A 17300-nucleotide genomic window follows, 5' to 3' on the forward strand; every position below is an offset into this window, starting at 1 on the left:
GAAAAAACTAGGCTGGGCTCAGTGGCTTATGCCTGTAATTCCAGCACTTTGGAAGGCTGAGGCAGGAAGATCACTTCAGTTCAGGAGTTTGAGATCAGCTTGGGCAACATAGCAAGACCTCATCCTCTACAAAAAATAAAAAAAATTAGGTATGTTGGCATGTGCCTGTTATCCTAGCTACTCTGAAGGCTGAGGCAGGAGGATCTCTTGAGCCTGGGAGATCGAGGCTGCAGTGAGCCATGATCATACCACTGCAGTCCAGCCTGGGTGACAGAGTGAGACCCTGTCTCACAAAAGAAAAAAAAAAAAAACCACTTGAGTCAGCAAGTACATACAACATTTCTGAGCCTCAGCTTGTATACTGCATGTTATTCATGTTATTCTGAAACTACAGATACCACGTAGCTTTCTAATGAAAAAGTTTTGTTTCTTCCTTTCTTTTATAGGAATATATATGTCCCAGATGTGAATCAGGCTTTATTGAAGAAGTGACAGATGATTCCAGGTATTGTACAAGCTCATGAATAAATCAGACATTCTATTATCAAAACTATTTTCTCTCAGCATGGACTGAGTAAGTTGAATTTGTTTTATAACTTACACTGTACAGAGAGAGCGAGAGTGAGAGAGAGAGAGAAAGAGTGAGTGAGTGCATGAGCTTGCACAAGAGAGGGCAGAAGAATGGGAGAGGAAAAAGAAAGAAAAATGGGAAAATTTGGAAAGTGATATCATAGCAGATGTGGTGATACGCACTGCTCCTGATTGTATGTGGCATTCCATGTACATCTGTATGCATGTCAGAGTAAATCTGGTAAGTTTTCATTTATTATCTGAGACTTGGGGCTTCTCTTAGATTATTAGTTGGTTTTTAGTGACCACTCTGCTGCCTGAAGGTAAACTGCTGTTATACCTCTTTGGCGGGTTAGGGAGTGACTTCTGACAAAGATACCTAATCAGGTGAACAGGCTCTTCTAGCCAGGGAAACCGATTGTTACTCTGCTTTGAGGAGGCCTTGAGTCTCTTGTTCTTATTAAGATTATTCGGCCAGTGTGTTGGCTCATGCCTGTAATCCCAACACTTTGGGAGGCCGAGGTGGGTGGATCACCTGAGGTCAGGAGCTTGAGACCAGCCTGGTCGACATGGTGAAACTCCGTCTTCATTAAAAACACAAAAATTAGCCGGGTATCGTGGCGGGTGCCTGTAATCCCAGCTACTTGGGAGGCTGAGGCAGGAGAATCACTTGAAACCGGGAGGCGGAGGTTGCAGTGAGCCAAGACTGCAGCCTGGGCAACAAGAGCGAAACTGTGTCTCAAAAAAAAGAAAAAAGAAAAGATTATTGCTGTCAAACTTAGGCCATCTTTCCAGTGTAATATGAATATATGGGTTTGTAATGCTTGGAATTTGTTCTTATTGGCCTTAATAAAGGTATACAGCTGATAAAAAGGGGAAATATTTCTGAAAGTGACATTACATATTCCTTTTTTGTTTATGTGAACAAAACTATAAAATCTTTTTTCTTTTTCTTTTTTTTTGAGAGACAGAGTCTTGCTCTGTTGCCAGGCTGGAGTGCAGTGGTTCGATCTCAGCTCACTGCAACCTCTGCCTCCCAGGTTTAAACGATTCTTGGGCCTCAGCTTGCCCAGTAGCTGGGACTACAGGTGTCCGCCAATATGCCCTGCTAATTTTTGTATATTTTTAGTAGAGACGGGGTTTTGCCGTGTTGGCCAGGCTGGTCTCGAACTCCTGGCCTCAAGTGATCCGCCTGCCTTGGCCTCCCAAAGTGGGATTACAGGCATGAGCCACCGTGCCCAACCTAAAATCTTTTTTTTTTTTTTTTGGAGATGGAGTCTCACTCTATTGCCCGGGCTGGAGTGCAGTGGCACGATCTTGGCTCACTGCAATCTCTGCCTCCTAGGTTCAAGTGATTCTCCTGCCTCAGCCTCCCAAGTAGCTGGGATTACAGGCATGCACCACCACGTTTGGCTAATTTTTGTATTTTTAGTAGAGATGGGGTTTCACCATGTTTGCCAGGCTGGTCTTGAAGTCCTGACCTCGTGATCCGCCCGTCTCGGCCTCCCAAAGTGTTGGGATTTACAGGTGTGAGCCACTGCACCTGGCCTAACTTAAAATTTTAATAAATTTTAGAATAGCATTGATAGGATGGCCTCTTTTGGCTAAACACAATGGCACATTTGTTCTTTTGGGGCTATTTGGTTAAACATTCGTCTGAAAATTGAAGAAGTACCGACTGGTCAAAAAGAATCTGTAATCTGAAGCATCTTAATCTTGGAGTGACTTTGGGGATTTTAATGGCAGTAGGTAATTCCTTTACTGTTACTGTTGGCAGAATCTAAAGTTGAAGGTCCCTTCCACAACCAGGAAAAACTACATATTTTACAGTATGTACTATTGGTTTTACTTTACTAATGATTGGTGATTATTTGTGTAAATAAACTGGAGCTTCTGGGGCAATATGTGGCATGGGATCTATTTTGATACAGTTAAATTTCATCTTGGTTTTAAGTAGTACCATACCAACACTAAACGGGTAAGATTAGCATGACTGCAAAATTAGCAATTTTGTGTGGATGGCATGCTAACTTGGGATAGCTTTTTGTTTGTGCCATTATAATTGCATCAAATACTTATTTCAGGCACTTATGCTCTGCATGTGCTAAATAAAAGATATATTGGTTGTGGGGGAACAATTAATGGCCTTATTTTTTGCCAAGTTTTCAAGGAGTAACCCTGGTTTCTTTAGGCAGATAGTACTTTTATGGAAATACAGTTATAAATGAGAACGATTAACTGTAGGATGAATCTTTGTCTAGCAGGGAACTGTGTATTCTGTGGGTTTTGTTAATTCTTTTATGTGTCTTTGTAGATCAAAGGTTGTCTTATATAGGTGCTATTGGTAGCAATTTACTCAAATACAAAGACTGTGTGGTTTGAAAGAGATTAGTGTTTTAAATGAAAGAAGAAATCTTTTTCTTAGAATGCTTGTCTTATAGAGGCAGTATGATATTTCCTTCTATAAAGTTCATAAACATTTGCTGATTTAAATACTTAGCAATTGCAGTGGTTAAGTAGTGGAAAGGTAAAAACCAGTAAGAGGAGGGCCTTGCATGTAAATATTAGATAATGGGCTCCATCTGCTCTTAAACTTCCATGTAGAGGAGCACGTTGTAAGTTTTCTTAAGCTTTGTAACATTTCTCAGAACAATGTGGTGGTTTTTATTATCCCTTCTTTATGATTAGCTCTATTATTCTTTAAAGGAATTTTAAGGAAAGGGAACGGTGAGGTAGCTTCAGGGAGAGCAGAACCCCAGAAGATAAGAGTTGCAGTTTCAATTACGAAGGATGTTTAAATCCCTGAAACTGTATAGTAAAGGCAGGAAGGAAGAGTCCTAGAAGCATGTCTGGGCTTGAGCAATCAAATGGATACATAGCCACTCAACATAGTTTTTTATGGTATGTGGTAGTTCAATTAGCTGTTTATTTAGCATAGATGTACAAGTACTTTTGGGCTTGTTGTACATTTGGAGTGATTTTTGCAAAAGCGTTTTTCTGAAATTAATACAGGTATTAAATGGTTTCTTATCAGGGAATAAGGCTTGAGAATGGTTGCATAAAGAATGGCATTAGCTTTGCTTTTTCACTTTTGGTTTCAGACTAACTAGGGTGTGTTTGTTTCCTCAGTGAGCTCAGCACAATGCCTGGATTGGTATTGTAATCCTACAAATGAAAACTATTTGTAGTAGTTTGTGAACTTATCATTGGGGTGAGTGTTTGTATGTTTGTGTGCTTAAGTGTGTCTCTTGAAGTAAAAGTGGTATCCAGCAGTTCCTGTGATTCTTTCCATCCCCCCTTCCCAGATGTGTTAGCTTGTTTTCTTTGTTCTTTGCAAATTTCATGGGGACAATGGGATTTAATATTTCTCTCTACTCTTCAGGGTCTTTGGGAATAGATATTTTATCATTTTCACATGTGATTAATTCAACAACTTTTGAGTATCAATATAGGACATTGACATTGCAGGATTTTTAAAGGTGATAGTACTGTGTAATGTTTGACACTTAATAAACACTCTGTGTATTTGAGGCATTAATAAATTGCAGTCTTTGCCTTCTGAATTTATATTAATGAAGGAGGGAAATGGATTGAAATGTATGTGGCAAATCCTAGATATTTATAATACAAGGTAGGTTTTAGAATCAAAGTGAGAGTGCAGAAGGGTGTGGAAGAGTCTTATTTGGTTGGTGAGTTCAGAAAGGCTTGATGGAGGAGGTAGCATTTGAGATGGGTCCTGAAAGGTGGGTAGGGGGAGAAATATTTATTGAGTCCTTTTATAATGTTTTAAATACAGTACCAGGCCCCTTATGTTACTACATTTAATCATTCCTAAGAAATATTAACTATTGTAGCCTCAAATGTTGTGTTCATCTGGTGGTTGAATGGTTTTTTAGTGAAACATTTTGTTTTGTTAGCGTTCTTGAGGATAAATATTTTTCTTTTGATAGGTCAAATCTGAATTGCATTGCTGCCTGTGGGTCCTTCTTCCTTCTCTATGGTGGCTTCTCCAATTTTTCACTGGATTTAGCCTTGAAAACTACTGGGTTTTGTGGTTTATGATACTTTTCATAGATTAATTCACATGCCAGTTATTCATAATTTCCTTTAATAGGTGTTGTGTTGGGATGAGTTATTTTTCCTTATTGGGCTTTGTTCTCATTATGCCATTCTATATTTAGCTTCTGGGAGGGAAGCTTGTTCCTGGGAATAGAATCACCACTCATTCCTTTTCTCTTTAGTTTTTTAGGTGGTGGCGGCAGTCGGATAGACAATAGCACAACAACACATTTTGCAGAGGTAAGTTTTCCTTTAGCTGTAGGAATTCTTTAAGAAGCGGTTAGGTGTTAAAATCATGGCAGATACTAACTTTCCAGTGTGGCAAAACATCAGAGTTTAACTGAATGTATAAGAAAAAATGTGGGCCATAGTAACCCTTGGGAAGATTTGTGTTTTCACAAATCTTTTCAGTAGCTGGGGCTTGGGCGTGTTACCTTTGATAAACCCTTGATTAGGAGAAAGTAATAGCCTCAAACTGTATTCTTTTAAACTGGTAGTGTTTTTAATTCTTGTTTTCTACTTTGTTATTGTATACACAGGGTGAGAATAAAAAGCTTTTGCTGTTGTTGAAATAACAGTGTTGCAGACTCTGCTTTAGTGGTGTGACAACCAGGTAAAGTGCAGGCCAGGATGAGTTGTCGAAGTCACAATGAAATAGTCTTCAACCTTGAACAGAGGTACTGGTTTCCAGGGCTTACCTCTAGTCAACACAGTAGTTTGGTGTAGATTAAGGATGTTTACTTGCCTTTCAGATCCCAAGAGGGGATCTGTAAATAATTTATATATCTTCTTATAATGTGGCGTCCATATTTTTTGAGAAAAACACATCTTAACTGTGATTTGAAAATAGGGCATTAGTCTTCATTCTTGAATACCATTTTATATTAAATCCAGACTAATTTTCTTTTTTCACTTTGTCCATTGACCTAAAGTCTCTTTAGTTGTGTTTTTTTTTTTTTTTAAAGAAACCATTGTAAGTATTTTTAAGTGTATAATTCAGTGGCATTAATACTCTTTGTTTTTAATTATTTAGAGACTACAGCCCAGAAGGTACAAACCAGCCAGCCTACAAAAAACACTGGTGTTCTTCTTTTGGTTGTTTGTATGTGTACCCTATATTGCCATACAACTTGTTCAGCTCTAGAAAGCTGACAGATGCTAAAAGGAAGAAATAAGTTAAATCCCATAATCAGGATTTCTTTATGTTTTAGGATCACATTAGCCTTTTCCAGAGATAGCTGAAGTGCCTAGAGAGATAGCAAAATATTTCACTGTTTTGTATGTAAATTGAAATTGTACTAGTAGTATATTTGAAAAGTAATATTTAATAAGAAGCCTGTAAAACCCTAAGCTTCTCTCCCTTATTATTTGAAAATTATTTTAAGACCTGTAGCCCCCACATTTTAATGATGTTAGATTTATCAACATTGTCTGGGTAATGGTCCTGTTCTATTTAGAGTGGTTTTTCGGCTTATGGTCTGTGCTACTTCTTAATATCCAGTATTAAGAGTTTTGGTTAACTCTGAACTGCCCGGATTGATTAGAGTGATTCCAGACAGATCATGTTTTGAACTTGCATTTTTATTTTCCCATTTTAATGGATTAAAAAACATTATTTAATATATATTCTGGGCCAGGCACAGTGGCTCACGCCTGTAATCCCAACACTTTGGGAGGCCGAGGTGAGCAGATCACCTGAGGTCTGGAGTTCGACACCAGCCTAGCCAACGTGGTGAAACCCCGTGTTTCACTACTAAAAATACAATAAATTAGCTGGGCATGGTGGCATGCGCCTGTAATCCTAGCTACATGGGAGGGTGAGACACGAGAATCGCTGGAACCCGGGAGGCAGAGGTTGCAGTGAGTCAAGATCGCACCACTGCACTCCAACCTGGGTGACAGAGCGAGACTCCATCTCAAAAAAATAAAATAAAATAAAATGTGTTCTGTTTGCCAGTCCTGGAAGCCTTTATGATTTCAGCATTCTTTCCCCTTGTGTGTGCTATTTGTGATAACACAGATTGTCACTTACTGATTATGCATATGCAGAAGAAGAAATTTCATTTGATTTTTCTTTAGTGTTCTCTTTTAGGTAATGGAAATAGATCAGTCTGCCAATTTTGTAGGTATGACTCACTAGGAAGAAATGCATTGAGTAAGAAGAAAAATAAATATATGTAGTCAGTTTCCTAACTTTAGTAATGCTAAATCCGACACTGATGGCATGAGTTATCCTTCAGGTGTTAAAGTAATTGTGCTGATTCATAGCTTGTAACTTCGTGTTCTTTAGATGTCGCCAGGGATTTTTAATAAATTAGCTAAGAAGTGTGTGTGTGTGTGTGTGTGTGTGTGTGTGTGTGTGTGTTTTTAAGAGATGGGGCCTTACTATGTTGCCCAGGCTGGACTCGAACTTCTGAGCTTAAGTGATCCTCCCACCTCAGGTTCCCTAGTAGCTGGGATTACAGGCAGGTGTCACTGTGCCTGGCTGAAAGTATATACTGAATGTTTCATACATAGCACTGTCCTAGAAATAGGGGCAGGAAGTAAATGTCACGGTTGCCTTGCCTGAAAGGAACTTAAAATTTTGTCATGGAGCAAGTGCAAACACTTAAGAAAACAAGGAAGGCTGGGCGTGGTGGCTCACACCTGTAATCCCAGCACTTTGGGAGACCGAGGCAGGTGGATCACGGGAGGTCGGGAGTTCGAGACCAGCCTGGCCAACATGGTGAAACCCCATCTCTACTAAAAAATACAAAAAATTAGCCAGGCGTGGTGGTGGGCACCTGTAATTCCAGCTACTTGGGAGGCTGAGGCAGGAGAATCGCTTGAACCCAGAAGGCGGAGGTTGCAGTGAGCGGAGATTGCACCACCGCACTCCAGCCTGGGCAATAAGAGCGAAACTCTGTCTCAAAAAAAAAAAAAAAGGAAAAGTGTATAATAAATTTATTCTGGGGTATATGTAACAAGTATAGTAGAAGGAAGAGATAAGGTGGGCCAGGGTCGTGAGGAGAGGTCATATGACAGTGATTAAGAACACAGCCTCTGGAATCAGATTGCCTGAGCTCAAATCCTGTGTCTGCCACTTATTGGCTGTGTAACCTGGGCAAAGTTACTTAGAATCTCTCAGTGCCTCTCTTGTTTCCTTGTCTGTAAATTGGGAAATAATCATCCTTTCCTCATAGGGATGTTATGAGGATTAAATGAGTTAATACATGCTAGGTGTGTAGACTGCAATGTGCCTGCCATCTAGTGAGTGCTTGAAACATTTTAGCCATTATTAAGACTTCATAGTGAAGGTAAAACTTGCACTGGAGCCTTGAAGAGTAGGTGGAATTTAGATAAGCAAAGATGTGAAAAATATCTTAAAATAGTATTCATAAGCTATAAGGTTTTATGCTCATGTCCCTGAAGAAAAAACTTAGAAATAAAATTATATATAGAAACTAAAGTTGTTTTTCTTTTCCCTGCTTTAGTTGGTAATTTCAGCAAAGACTTATGCTCAGTTTTGCTCTGTTTTTCTTTAGCTGGAGCTGCTTGTACAATGAAGTGGTTATTTTCTATAAGTAACATTTACTAATAGCTGAATTCTTAAAATACTGTCTATATTAGAAGAGGCTTATTCCAAGAAAATTTCTGACAAAATCAGTATTGACTTTTTTTTTTTTTTTAAATGAGACTGGGGTCGGAGATAAGAGACTAATGGGATAGAGAGAAGGTAGGGGAGGGTTGCCAGTTACATGAGAGCAGTGTTTGAATAATGTGTGAGGGCCAGTGGAGAGTCAATCTGAAAATGTTGCTAGCAGTTTGTAGAGAGAAGACATTGCTATACTAAGCTTCCTGGTGGTAATCTAGAAAGTGAGCCCCATAGCTACCTGAAGGTTTCATTGATTACTTGCAAACTTCTGCCCGTGACCTGGTGCCAGTGGGTCATCCGATCTTAGAGTCTCAGCTTACCTGAATGGATTGCTTCAGTGCAAGAGTGGCTCTGGCTGCTGCCTCAGATTAGGAGAAAATAAGATATATGGCTTTCTGGAAAAAAGAGCTCTCAGATATGCACAAGAGGGCAGGGTGCTCTGAGCTGTCTGATTTATATGTATTTAAATAAAATTTGTTTTTGTTACATAAGCAGCATTATAGTGGCAGTAAAAAATTTAAAAATATGTATCTTGAGTTTCACTATTTTTTCAGATGGGGTCTCACTCTGTTGCCCAGGCTGGAGTGCAGTGGCGTAATCTCGGCTCACTGCAACCTCTGCCTTCTGGGTTCAAGCGATTATCCTGCCTCAGACTCCTGAGTAGCTGGGACCACAGGCGCGTGCCACCACGCCTGGCTAATTTTTTGTATTTTTAGTAGAGACAGGGTTTCACCGTGTTAGCCAGGATGGTCTCGATCTCCTGACCTCGTGATCCGCCCGCCTTGGTTTCCCAAAGTGCTGGGATTATAGGCGTGGGCCACCGCGCCCGGCCGAGTTTCACTATTCTAAGAGCTCCCTTTTCCGTACATTTCCTTTCAGATTTTGTCCTAAGGCATAGTTACTGAAAAATAACAACCTTAAGCTTTTTTTTGTTTGTTTTTTTGAGATGGAGTCTCACTCTGTTGCCCAGGCTGGCGTGCAGTGGCACGATCTCGGCTTACTGCAACCTCTGCCTCCTGGGTTCGAGTGATTCTCTCACCTCAGCTTCCCGAGTAGCTTGGATTACAGGCTCCCGCCACCAAACCTGGCTAATTTTTGTATTTTTAGTAGAGATGGGGTTTTACCACGTTGGCCAGGCTGGTCTAGAACTCCTGACCTTAGGGCATCCTCTCGTCCTGGCCTCCCAGAGTGCTGGGATTACAGGCGTGAGCCACCGTGCCTGGGCCTAAGCTTTTTTAAAAATGAGAAATATCGGCTGGGCATGCAGATCACTTGAGGTCAGGAGTTCCAGACCAGCCTGTCCAATGTGATGAAACCTTGTCTTTACTAAAAATACAAAAATTAGCTGGGTGTGGTGGCGGGCGCCTGTAATCCCAGCTATTTGGGAGGCTGAGGCAGGAGAATCGCTTGAACCCGGGAGGCGGAGGTTGCAGTGGGCTGAGATAGTGCCACTGCACTCTAGCCTGAGCAACAGAGCGAGACTCTGTATCAAATAAATAAATAAATAAATAAAAGAGAAATATCCCATATTCTCATTACTTGATTATAGCTTTATGCATTTTTTAGCAAAATACTTCTCATTTCTCATGTGCATACCTCATAACTGTTCAGAGTTGCTGTCATAAGAGTATATTGTATTTCTGCCTCGAAAAATTTACTTGGTATTATGTCATAAACCTTTTACTTGTCTCTCTATAGTTATTAGAATTATAGCTGGATGTGGTGGCTCACGCCTGTAATCCTAGCACTTTGGGAGGGCGGAGGCAGGCGGATTGTTTGAGCCCAGGAGTTCAAGACCAGCCTGGGCAACGCGGTAAAACCCTGTCTCTACAAAAATAAAAATAAAAAGTTAGCCAGGTGTAGTGGCATATGCCTGTAGTCCCAGCTACTCGAGAAGTGGAGGTGGGAGAATCTCTTGAGCCTGGGAGGCAGAGGTTGCAGTGAGCTGAGATCGTGCCACTGCACCCCAGCCTAGGTGTCAGAGTGAGACCCTGTCTCCAAAAAAAAAAAAAAAAATCTAGGACTTCATATTCTTTAATGGCTACATTATATTTATTACACTATTATCTTGTGTTAGGCGTGTCTAGTTATATATGATGGTTGATTGTTGATCATACTTCCTCTGCCTGAGTCTAGAACATACTGAGAAATAAAACATAGAACACCAGACAGATGGATATAAAAATTTAATTTTTATTCAGCTGAATTGGAACACAAAGTTGAACTGTGGCCAAATGGACATCCTAAGTTTATACAGGATGACCTACCTGAGAATTAGAGGCTGCAAAGCAGGCACACATAATCAGAACAACTTATTTTGCATTTGTGCAACTTCCTAATACATGAACTCCACTTGCTGGAGAAATGCGAAATCATTAGAGATTAGACTTTGCTCTTCACTAATCATCTACATCATTCCTCTGTTGAAGAGTACATACAATATGATGCCCTTTACATAAAATTCTAGAAAATGCAAACCACAGAAAGATCAGGGGTTGCTTGGGGATGGGAAGGGGCAGGAGGGAAGGATTACAAAGGCACACGAAACATTTCGGGGTGGTGAGTATCTTCCTTACTTTGCTTTAATGTTTTCACAAAATCGCCTGTGAACTTTTTCGAGATTACATTTCTAAGGTTAATAATTATAAAATTATTTACCCTTAATTGACTCATCTTTATAGACTCTAATATTATTTTTTGAGATATAATTCATATACTGTGTAATTCACTCTGTTAAAGTGTACAGCTAAGTGGTTTTAGTATATTCACAGAGTTGTACAACCATTACCACTGATTTAGAACTTTTTCATCATCCCCAAAAGAATCCCCATACACATTAGTAGTCACTACATATTTCTCCACAGTTCTCTCAGCCCTAGGCAACCACTAATCTATTTTCTGTCTCTATGGATTTGCCTATATAGGATATTTGTTATAAATTAAATCATGCAATATGTGAACCTTTGTGACTGACTCTTTTCTACTTAGAATACTGTTTTCAAGGTTCATCCATGCTGTAGCATGTATCAGTACTTCATTCATTTTTATGGCTGCATAGTACTACATTGTATGGATATTCCGCATTTTATTTATTCTTCATCAGTTGATGGACATTTAGGTTGTTTACCCTTTTTGCCTGTTATGAATAATAATGCTGCTGTAAATATTTTTGTACAAGTTTTTGTGTGATCATATGTTTTTAATTTTCTTGGTTATGTAACTAGGAGTGAAATTGCTGGGTCATATGGTAACTATTTAACTCATTGAGGAACAGACCATAATATTTTAAGAAGTGCTGATGTGATCATGGTTAGTGTAGAGCAAGTTCTGCTAAATGGAAGATATTGTCCATCCTGTTTTTTATTTTGAATGTGTAAATAGTTCACCCCAAATATTTTCAGAAATATTGTCGTTGTACTTATATTCAGAGTAATGTTTTGAGTTTTTCAAGGCAAAACTTGTCAAACTGTCTCTGTGATTCTTTAGACTGTTTTAGCAAAACTCTATGATAGTGTTCCCTATTAGTTTTTACTTATGTAAGCTGTGTCCTGAATACCCAGTTTTGTTGTATGAGCTATTTTTTCTTTCTTTTATGCTTATCTGAGTCTACTCAGAGACAAATGACCTGAAGCTATTTTTATCCTTAGTGCTGATTTGGTATAAATTTGTGAGGTGTGCTTTTCTATCCCGTGTTCTTTGGTCAGGGTACACTATTATTTTGAGATTAAAATAGGCCACAAACACATTGACTGTTACTATTAATTTGCACTTTTTATACTAGTAGAAAAATGCCTCATGCTGATGTTGAAGCTGTTTTTAAGCATGGATCCTTTAGAAATTTTATATATTATTAGGTGTGGTAACAATTTATAGTCATCTAAAGTATGTTAGTATCAAAGCAGATTATTATGAACTTGGTGCTTGATTTTTCTTCCAGTCAAGGTTTTAAATATTTCATTTTTATATTATAATGAAACTAATGGTTACTTTGAGAGTTGTTTTCTGTGAGCAAATGTTGTGGAATTGTATATAGTAAGGGAATCATAGATTTCTTCTTATAATTCACCTTAGTGAGATCGATGATTGAGAACATGGAGGAGTCTGCTCGTACTTTTTCACTTGTTGAAGACAAGTATAGTTTTAGGTTTTTAAATGTCACGTTTACTTTGGAATTTTGGGTCAAGAGAATTCTTGTGTTCTAGACCATTTTTCAGACTAGAAACCAGTGATCTCTAATAGATGAAGACTATAACTAGAAAGTAAAGGGAAATAAGGCAGATTTGATAAGAAGCGCAAATGGCAGTTAAAATGAAAAGGTATTTTACGTCACCAGTATTTAGAGAAATCTTTTTGTTTGGAAACAGAGTTTCACTCTTGTTGCCCAGGCTGGAGTGCAATGGTGCGATCTTAGCTCACTGCAACCTCTGTCTCCTGGGTTCAAGCAATTCTCCTGCCTCATCTTCCCAAGTAGCTGGGATTACAGGCATCTCCACCACGCCCAGCTAACTTTTTGTATTTTTAGTAGAGACGGGGTTTCACCGTGCTAGGCTGGTCTTGAACTCCTCACTTCAGGTGATCCACCCTCCTCAGCCTCCCAAAGTGCTGGGATTACAGATGTGAGCCACTGTGCCTGGCCGAGAAATCTAATTGATGTTTTTAGTCTGCATATTACTTTTTGTTCTTCAGCTTATATATTAGAATTTTTAAAACTTAAAAAATGTTGGTCAGGCTGGGTGCAGTGGCTCATGCCTGTAATTGCAGCATTCTGGGAGGCCAAGGCAGGTGGATCTCCTGAGGTCAGGAGTTCAAGACCAGTCTGGCCAACATGGTGAAACCCCATCTCTACTGAAAATACAAAAATTAGTTGGGCATGGTGGCAGACACCTGTAATCCCAGCTACTCTGGAGGCTGAGGCAGCAGAATGGCTTGAACCTGGGAGGCGGAGTATGCAGTGAGCCAGGATGGTGCCTCTGCACTCCAGCCTGGGTGACAGAGCGAGACTCCTTCTCAAAAAAAAAAAAAAAAAAAAATGTTGGTCAGAGTAGGGGTAAATGTAAGCTTTTATACTCTGGTAGGAGTCTAAATTGGTACAGTAGTCCCCCCCTTACCCTGTGGTCAACCATGGCCTGAAAACATGTGAGTGTACTACAATAAGATATTTTATTTTATTTATTTTATTTTTATTTTTTTGAGACAGGGTCTTGCTCTGTTGCCCAGGCTGAAGTGCCATGGAGTGATCTCGGTTCACTGCAACCTCCGCCTCCTGGGTTCGCCTCCTGGGTTTGAGTGATTCTCATGCCTCAGCATCCTGAGTAGCTGGGACTATAGGCGTATGCCACCATGCCCGGCTAATTTTTTTATTTTTTTAGTAGAGACAAGGTTTCACCATGTTGGCCAGGCTGGTCTCGAACTCCTGGCCTCAGTGATCCCCCCTCCGCCTTAGCCTCTCAAAGTGCTGGGATTATAGGCTTGAGCTACCACGCCTGGCTACAATAAGATATTTTAAAGTGGGGCACAGAGGCTCATGGTTCAATCCCAGTACTTTGGGAGGCCGAGGCAGGAGGATTACTTTAAGCCAGATGTTTGAGACCAGCCACAAAATTAGACCTCATCTCTAAAAAGAAATTTTTTTAATTAGCTGAGTGTGATGGTACGTCCCTGTAGTCCTAGCTACTTGGGGGATTGAGGTGGGAGGATCACTTGAGCCTAGGAGATTGAGGCTGCAGTGAACCGTGATCACGCCATTGCACTCCAGCCTGAGCGACAGAGTTGAGACCTTGTCTCAAAAAAAAAAAGACCACATTCACAAAACTTTTATTATTATATATTGTTATAACTGTTCTATTTTATTATTAGTTGTTGTTAATTTCTTACTATGTCTAAGTTATAAATTAAGTTATAAGTTAAACTTTACCAAAGATATGTATGTATAGGAAAAAACATAGCATATAATTAGGGTTCTGTATAGCTCACTGTAACCTCGACCTCATGAGCTTGAGCTCAAGATCCTGGGTTCAAGTGATCCTCCCCACTCAGCCTCCTGAGTAGCTGGAACATCAGGTGCATGCTACCACACTTAGCTAATGTTTAAATTTTTTGTAGACTGGTCTTGACCTCCTGGGCTCAAGCTATCCTCCTGCCTTGGCCTCCCAAAGTACTAGGATTACAGGCATAAGCCACTGTGCCCAGCCTGTTTTTGGATTTTCTGTGTACACAAATTATTAGAATTATTAAGAGTTCAGCAAATTTTCTGTATACTAAGGTCAATATACAAAAATCAGTTGCATTTCTGTTACCAGGAATTAACTATTAAAATACAGAATTTTAAAAAAGATGCTAAGGCAATTAGAAAGTCAGTTCAATAAGAAAATGGACAAAAGACATGAAGCAAGACAAGACATAAAAGAGAAAGAATAGAGATTTAAAACTGATTTAGTTGAAACAACTGATGAGTACTGAAAAAGTAAACTCAGTGTGATTTAACAAGAAGAAGTTTTAAATTTAAGAAATAAATGTGGCTGGGCGCCATGGCTCACGCCTGTAATCCCAGCACTTTGGGAGGCCGAGGTGGGCAGATCACTTGAGGTCAGGAGTTCAAGACCAGCCTGGCCAACATGGTGAAACCCCATCTCTACTGAAAATATAAAAAATTAGCCGGGCGTGGTATCACATGCCAGTAATCCCAGCTTCTTGAGAGGCTGAGGCAGGAGAATGGCTTGAACCCAGGAGGTGGAGGTTGCAGTGACCCGAGATCGTGCCACTGTACCCCAGCCTGGGCGACAGAGCAAGACTCCATCTCAAAAAGGAAAAAAAGAAAAAGAAAGAAATGTCTGGATTTCTAAAACACCAAAAAAAAAAAGTCGGGGGAAAGAGAAGACATATGAATGGCTGGTAAATATTACATGACAAGATGTTTAGCCTTATTGGTATATTCGTATCAGGGAAAGCAAACTAAAACCACAATGACAGGGTGATGTCGGCGAAAATGGTAGAGTAGGAGTTCTGGGGGTCATCCCTGTGCAGAAACACCAAACACCTTGACAGAAAAGTCAGAATTTAGCTTATCAAAACTCTGGAAAGGTAATCACAGGTTTACAGCAGCCAAGCAAATACTTCGCCAGAAGAAAGGGCACTGAAACAAGATAAGAGATCTTTGTGGCATTTTAGCTTACCCTAGCCTCACCTCCCTTCCTGGTATGGCTGCAATCTTGAAGATGACAGCCTGTGTTCCCCATGCTGGTGCCTGATTCCAGAGAGTGGACACTCTTCCTCCTAAGGGATTGTGTGTTCTGTTTTGTCCTTTCCCCAAAGGACTGCCACCAGGGGCAAAAAATAAACAAAAAAAACAAACAAAAAAAACAGGGCAAACAATAAGATATTGAAAGCCTGAGAGGAAAAGCTGTAGAGTGAGTTTTTGTGGAGGAATAGGAGCTTTGAAAAGCTATTGTGGATGAGAAACTAGAAAGCCAAGTGCACAGCTCAGGGCAGTATGCGTGCTCAGAAAAGACCTGAGAAGGCCATTAGCTTTCACCTCTGGCTTGTCTTTAGGTTCAACACAAACAGGAAGTGAATATTCAGGTAGATTTATAAAGGCCCTGGCTAAGTTTTGAAGGAGTGCCTCAACAGCTAATCAGCAGAGACCTGGCGAGCATTTTACTTTTCTTTTTCTTTTTTTGTTTCTTTTTGGTTTATTTGTTTTGAAATGTGGTCTTGCTGTGTTGCTCAGGCTAATCTTGAACTCGTTGGCTCAAGCGATCCTTCCACTTCAGCTTCCTGAGTAGCTGGAATTACAGGCACACACCACTGCATCCATCTCTTTTTGTTTTTGTTTTATTTTTTACACATTATAAATGTTCAGTTTTTTAAAAAAAAATTACGAAGCATGTGAAGAATCTAGAAAATATGCTTCATTCACAAGAAAAAAGAAATGAACAGAAACTACCCCGAGGAAGCACTAATACTAGAATTACTAGACAAAAACTTTAAATCAGCTATCTTAAGTATACTCAAAGAGCTAAAGGACACCATGGAGAAAGAACTAAAGGAATTCAAGATAATAATGTCTCAACAAATAGAGAATATCAATAAAGAGAAATTTTTAAAAGTAGGCAAAGAGAAATTTTGGAGCTGAAGGTTACAATAATTGAAATGAAAATTCACTAGGGGAGCTCAACAAAAGATATGAGCAGACAGAAGAATCAGCAAACTTGAAGATAGGTCCACTGAAATTATATAGTTTGAAGAGCACACATTTAAAAGATTGAAGAAAAATGAACAGAGTCCAGGAGATGTGTGGGATACCAACATATGTATCATGGTAAGGAGTGGGAGAAAGGTGCAGAAAACATGTTTAAGAAATAATTGCCAAAACCATTTCAAATTTGATAAGACATGAACATACACATCCAAGAAGCTCAGCTAACACCCAAGAAGGATAAACTCAAAGACATCCATACAAGACGCATTATAATTAAAATTTCCGAAGCCAGAGATAAAAAGAGAATCTTCCCCGTCTGGGAAGTGAGGAGCGCCTCTGCCCGGCCGCCCTGTCTGGGAGGTGGGGAGCGCCTCTGCCCGGCCGCCACCCCGTCTGGGAGGAAGTGAGGAGCGTCTCTGCCCGGCCGCCCCATCTGGGAAGTGAGGAGCGCCTCTGCCCGGCCGCCCGGTCTGGGAAGTGAGGAGCGCCTCTGCCCGGCCGCCCAGTCTGGGAAGTGAGGAGCGCCTCTGCCCGGCCGCCCCATCTGGGAGGTGAGGAGCGCCTCTACCCGGCTGCCACCCGGTCTGGGAGGAAGTGAGGAGCGCCTCTGCCCGGGCGGCCCGGTCTGGGAAGCGAGGAGCGCCTCTGCCCGGGCGGCCCCGTCTGGGAAGCGAGGAGCGCCTCTGCCCGGGCGGCCCCGTCTGGGAAGCGAGGAGCGCCTCTGCCCGGCCGCCCCGTCTGGGAGGAGAGGAGCGCCTCTGCCCGGGCGGCCCCGTCTGGGAAGCGAGGAGCGCCTCTGCCCGGCCGCCCTGTCTGGGAGGTGTACCCAACAGCTCCGAA

At 40.7% G+C, this 17300-nt stretch overlaps 2 protein-coding genes across 4 annotated transcripts in view; both read left to right on the plus strand.

Moving 5' to 3' along the window:
- Positions 1-17300, plus strand: part of LOC100447686 (neuroblastoma breakpoint family member 12) — a 2265351-nt gene that overhangs the window by 1958485 nt on the left and 289566 nt on the right.
- RNF115 (ring finger protein 115) overlaps positions 1-17300 on the plus strand; it is an 84434-nt gene that overhangs the window by 37239 nt on the left and 29895 nt on the right. For 2 of the 3 annotated variants that reach the window (XM_009245165.4, XM_054553627.2), the window contains 3 exons: positions 447-505; positions 2348-2399; positions 4812-4869. In XM_009245165.4, coding sequence (XP_009243440.1) covers positions 496-505; positions 2348-2399; positions 4812-4869 — 120 coding nt within the window. In that variant the 5' untranslated portion in view covers positions 447-495. The remainder of the gene's footprint in view (positions 1-446; positions 506-2347; positions 2400-4811; positions 4870-17300) is intronic. The other variant, XM_002810325.5, reaches the window with a different exon arrangement.

The sequence above is a fragment of the Pongo abelii genome, chromosome 1 (assembly GCF_028885655.2).
Source record: "Pongo abelii isolate AG06213 chromosome 1, NHGRI_mPonAbe1-v2.0_pri, whole genome shotgun sequence".
NCBI lineage: Eukaryota > Metazoa > Chordata > Mammalia > Primates > Hominidae > Pongo > Pongo abelii.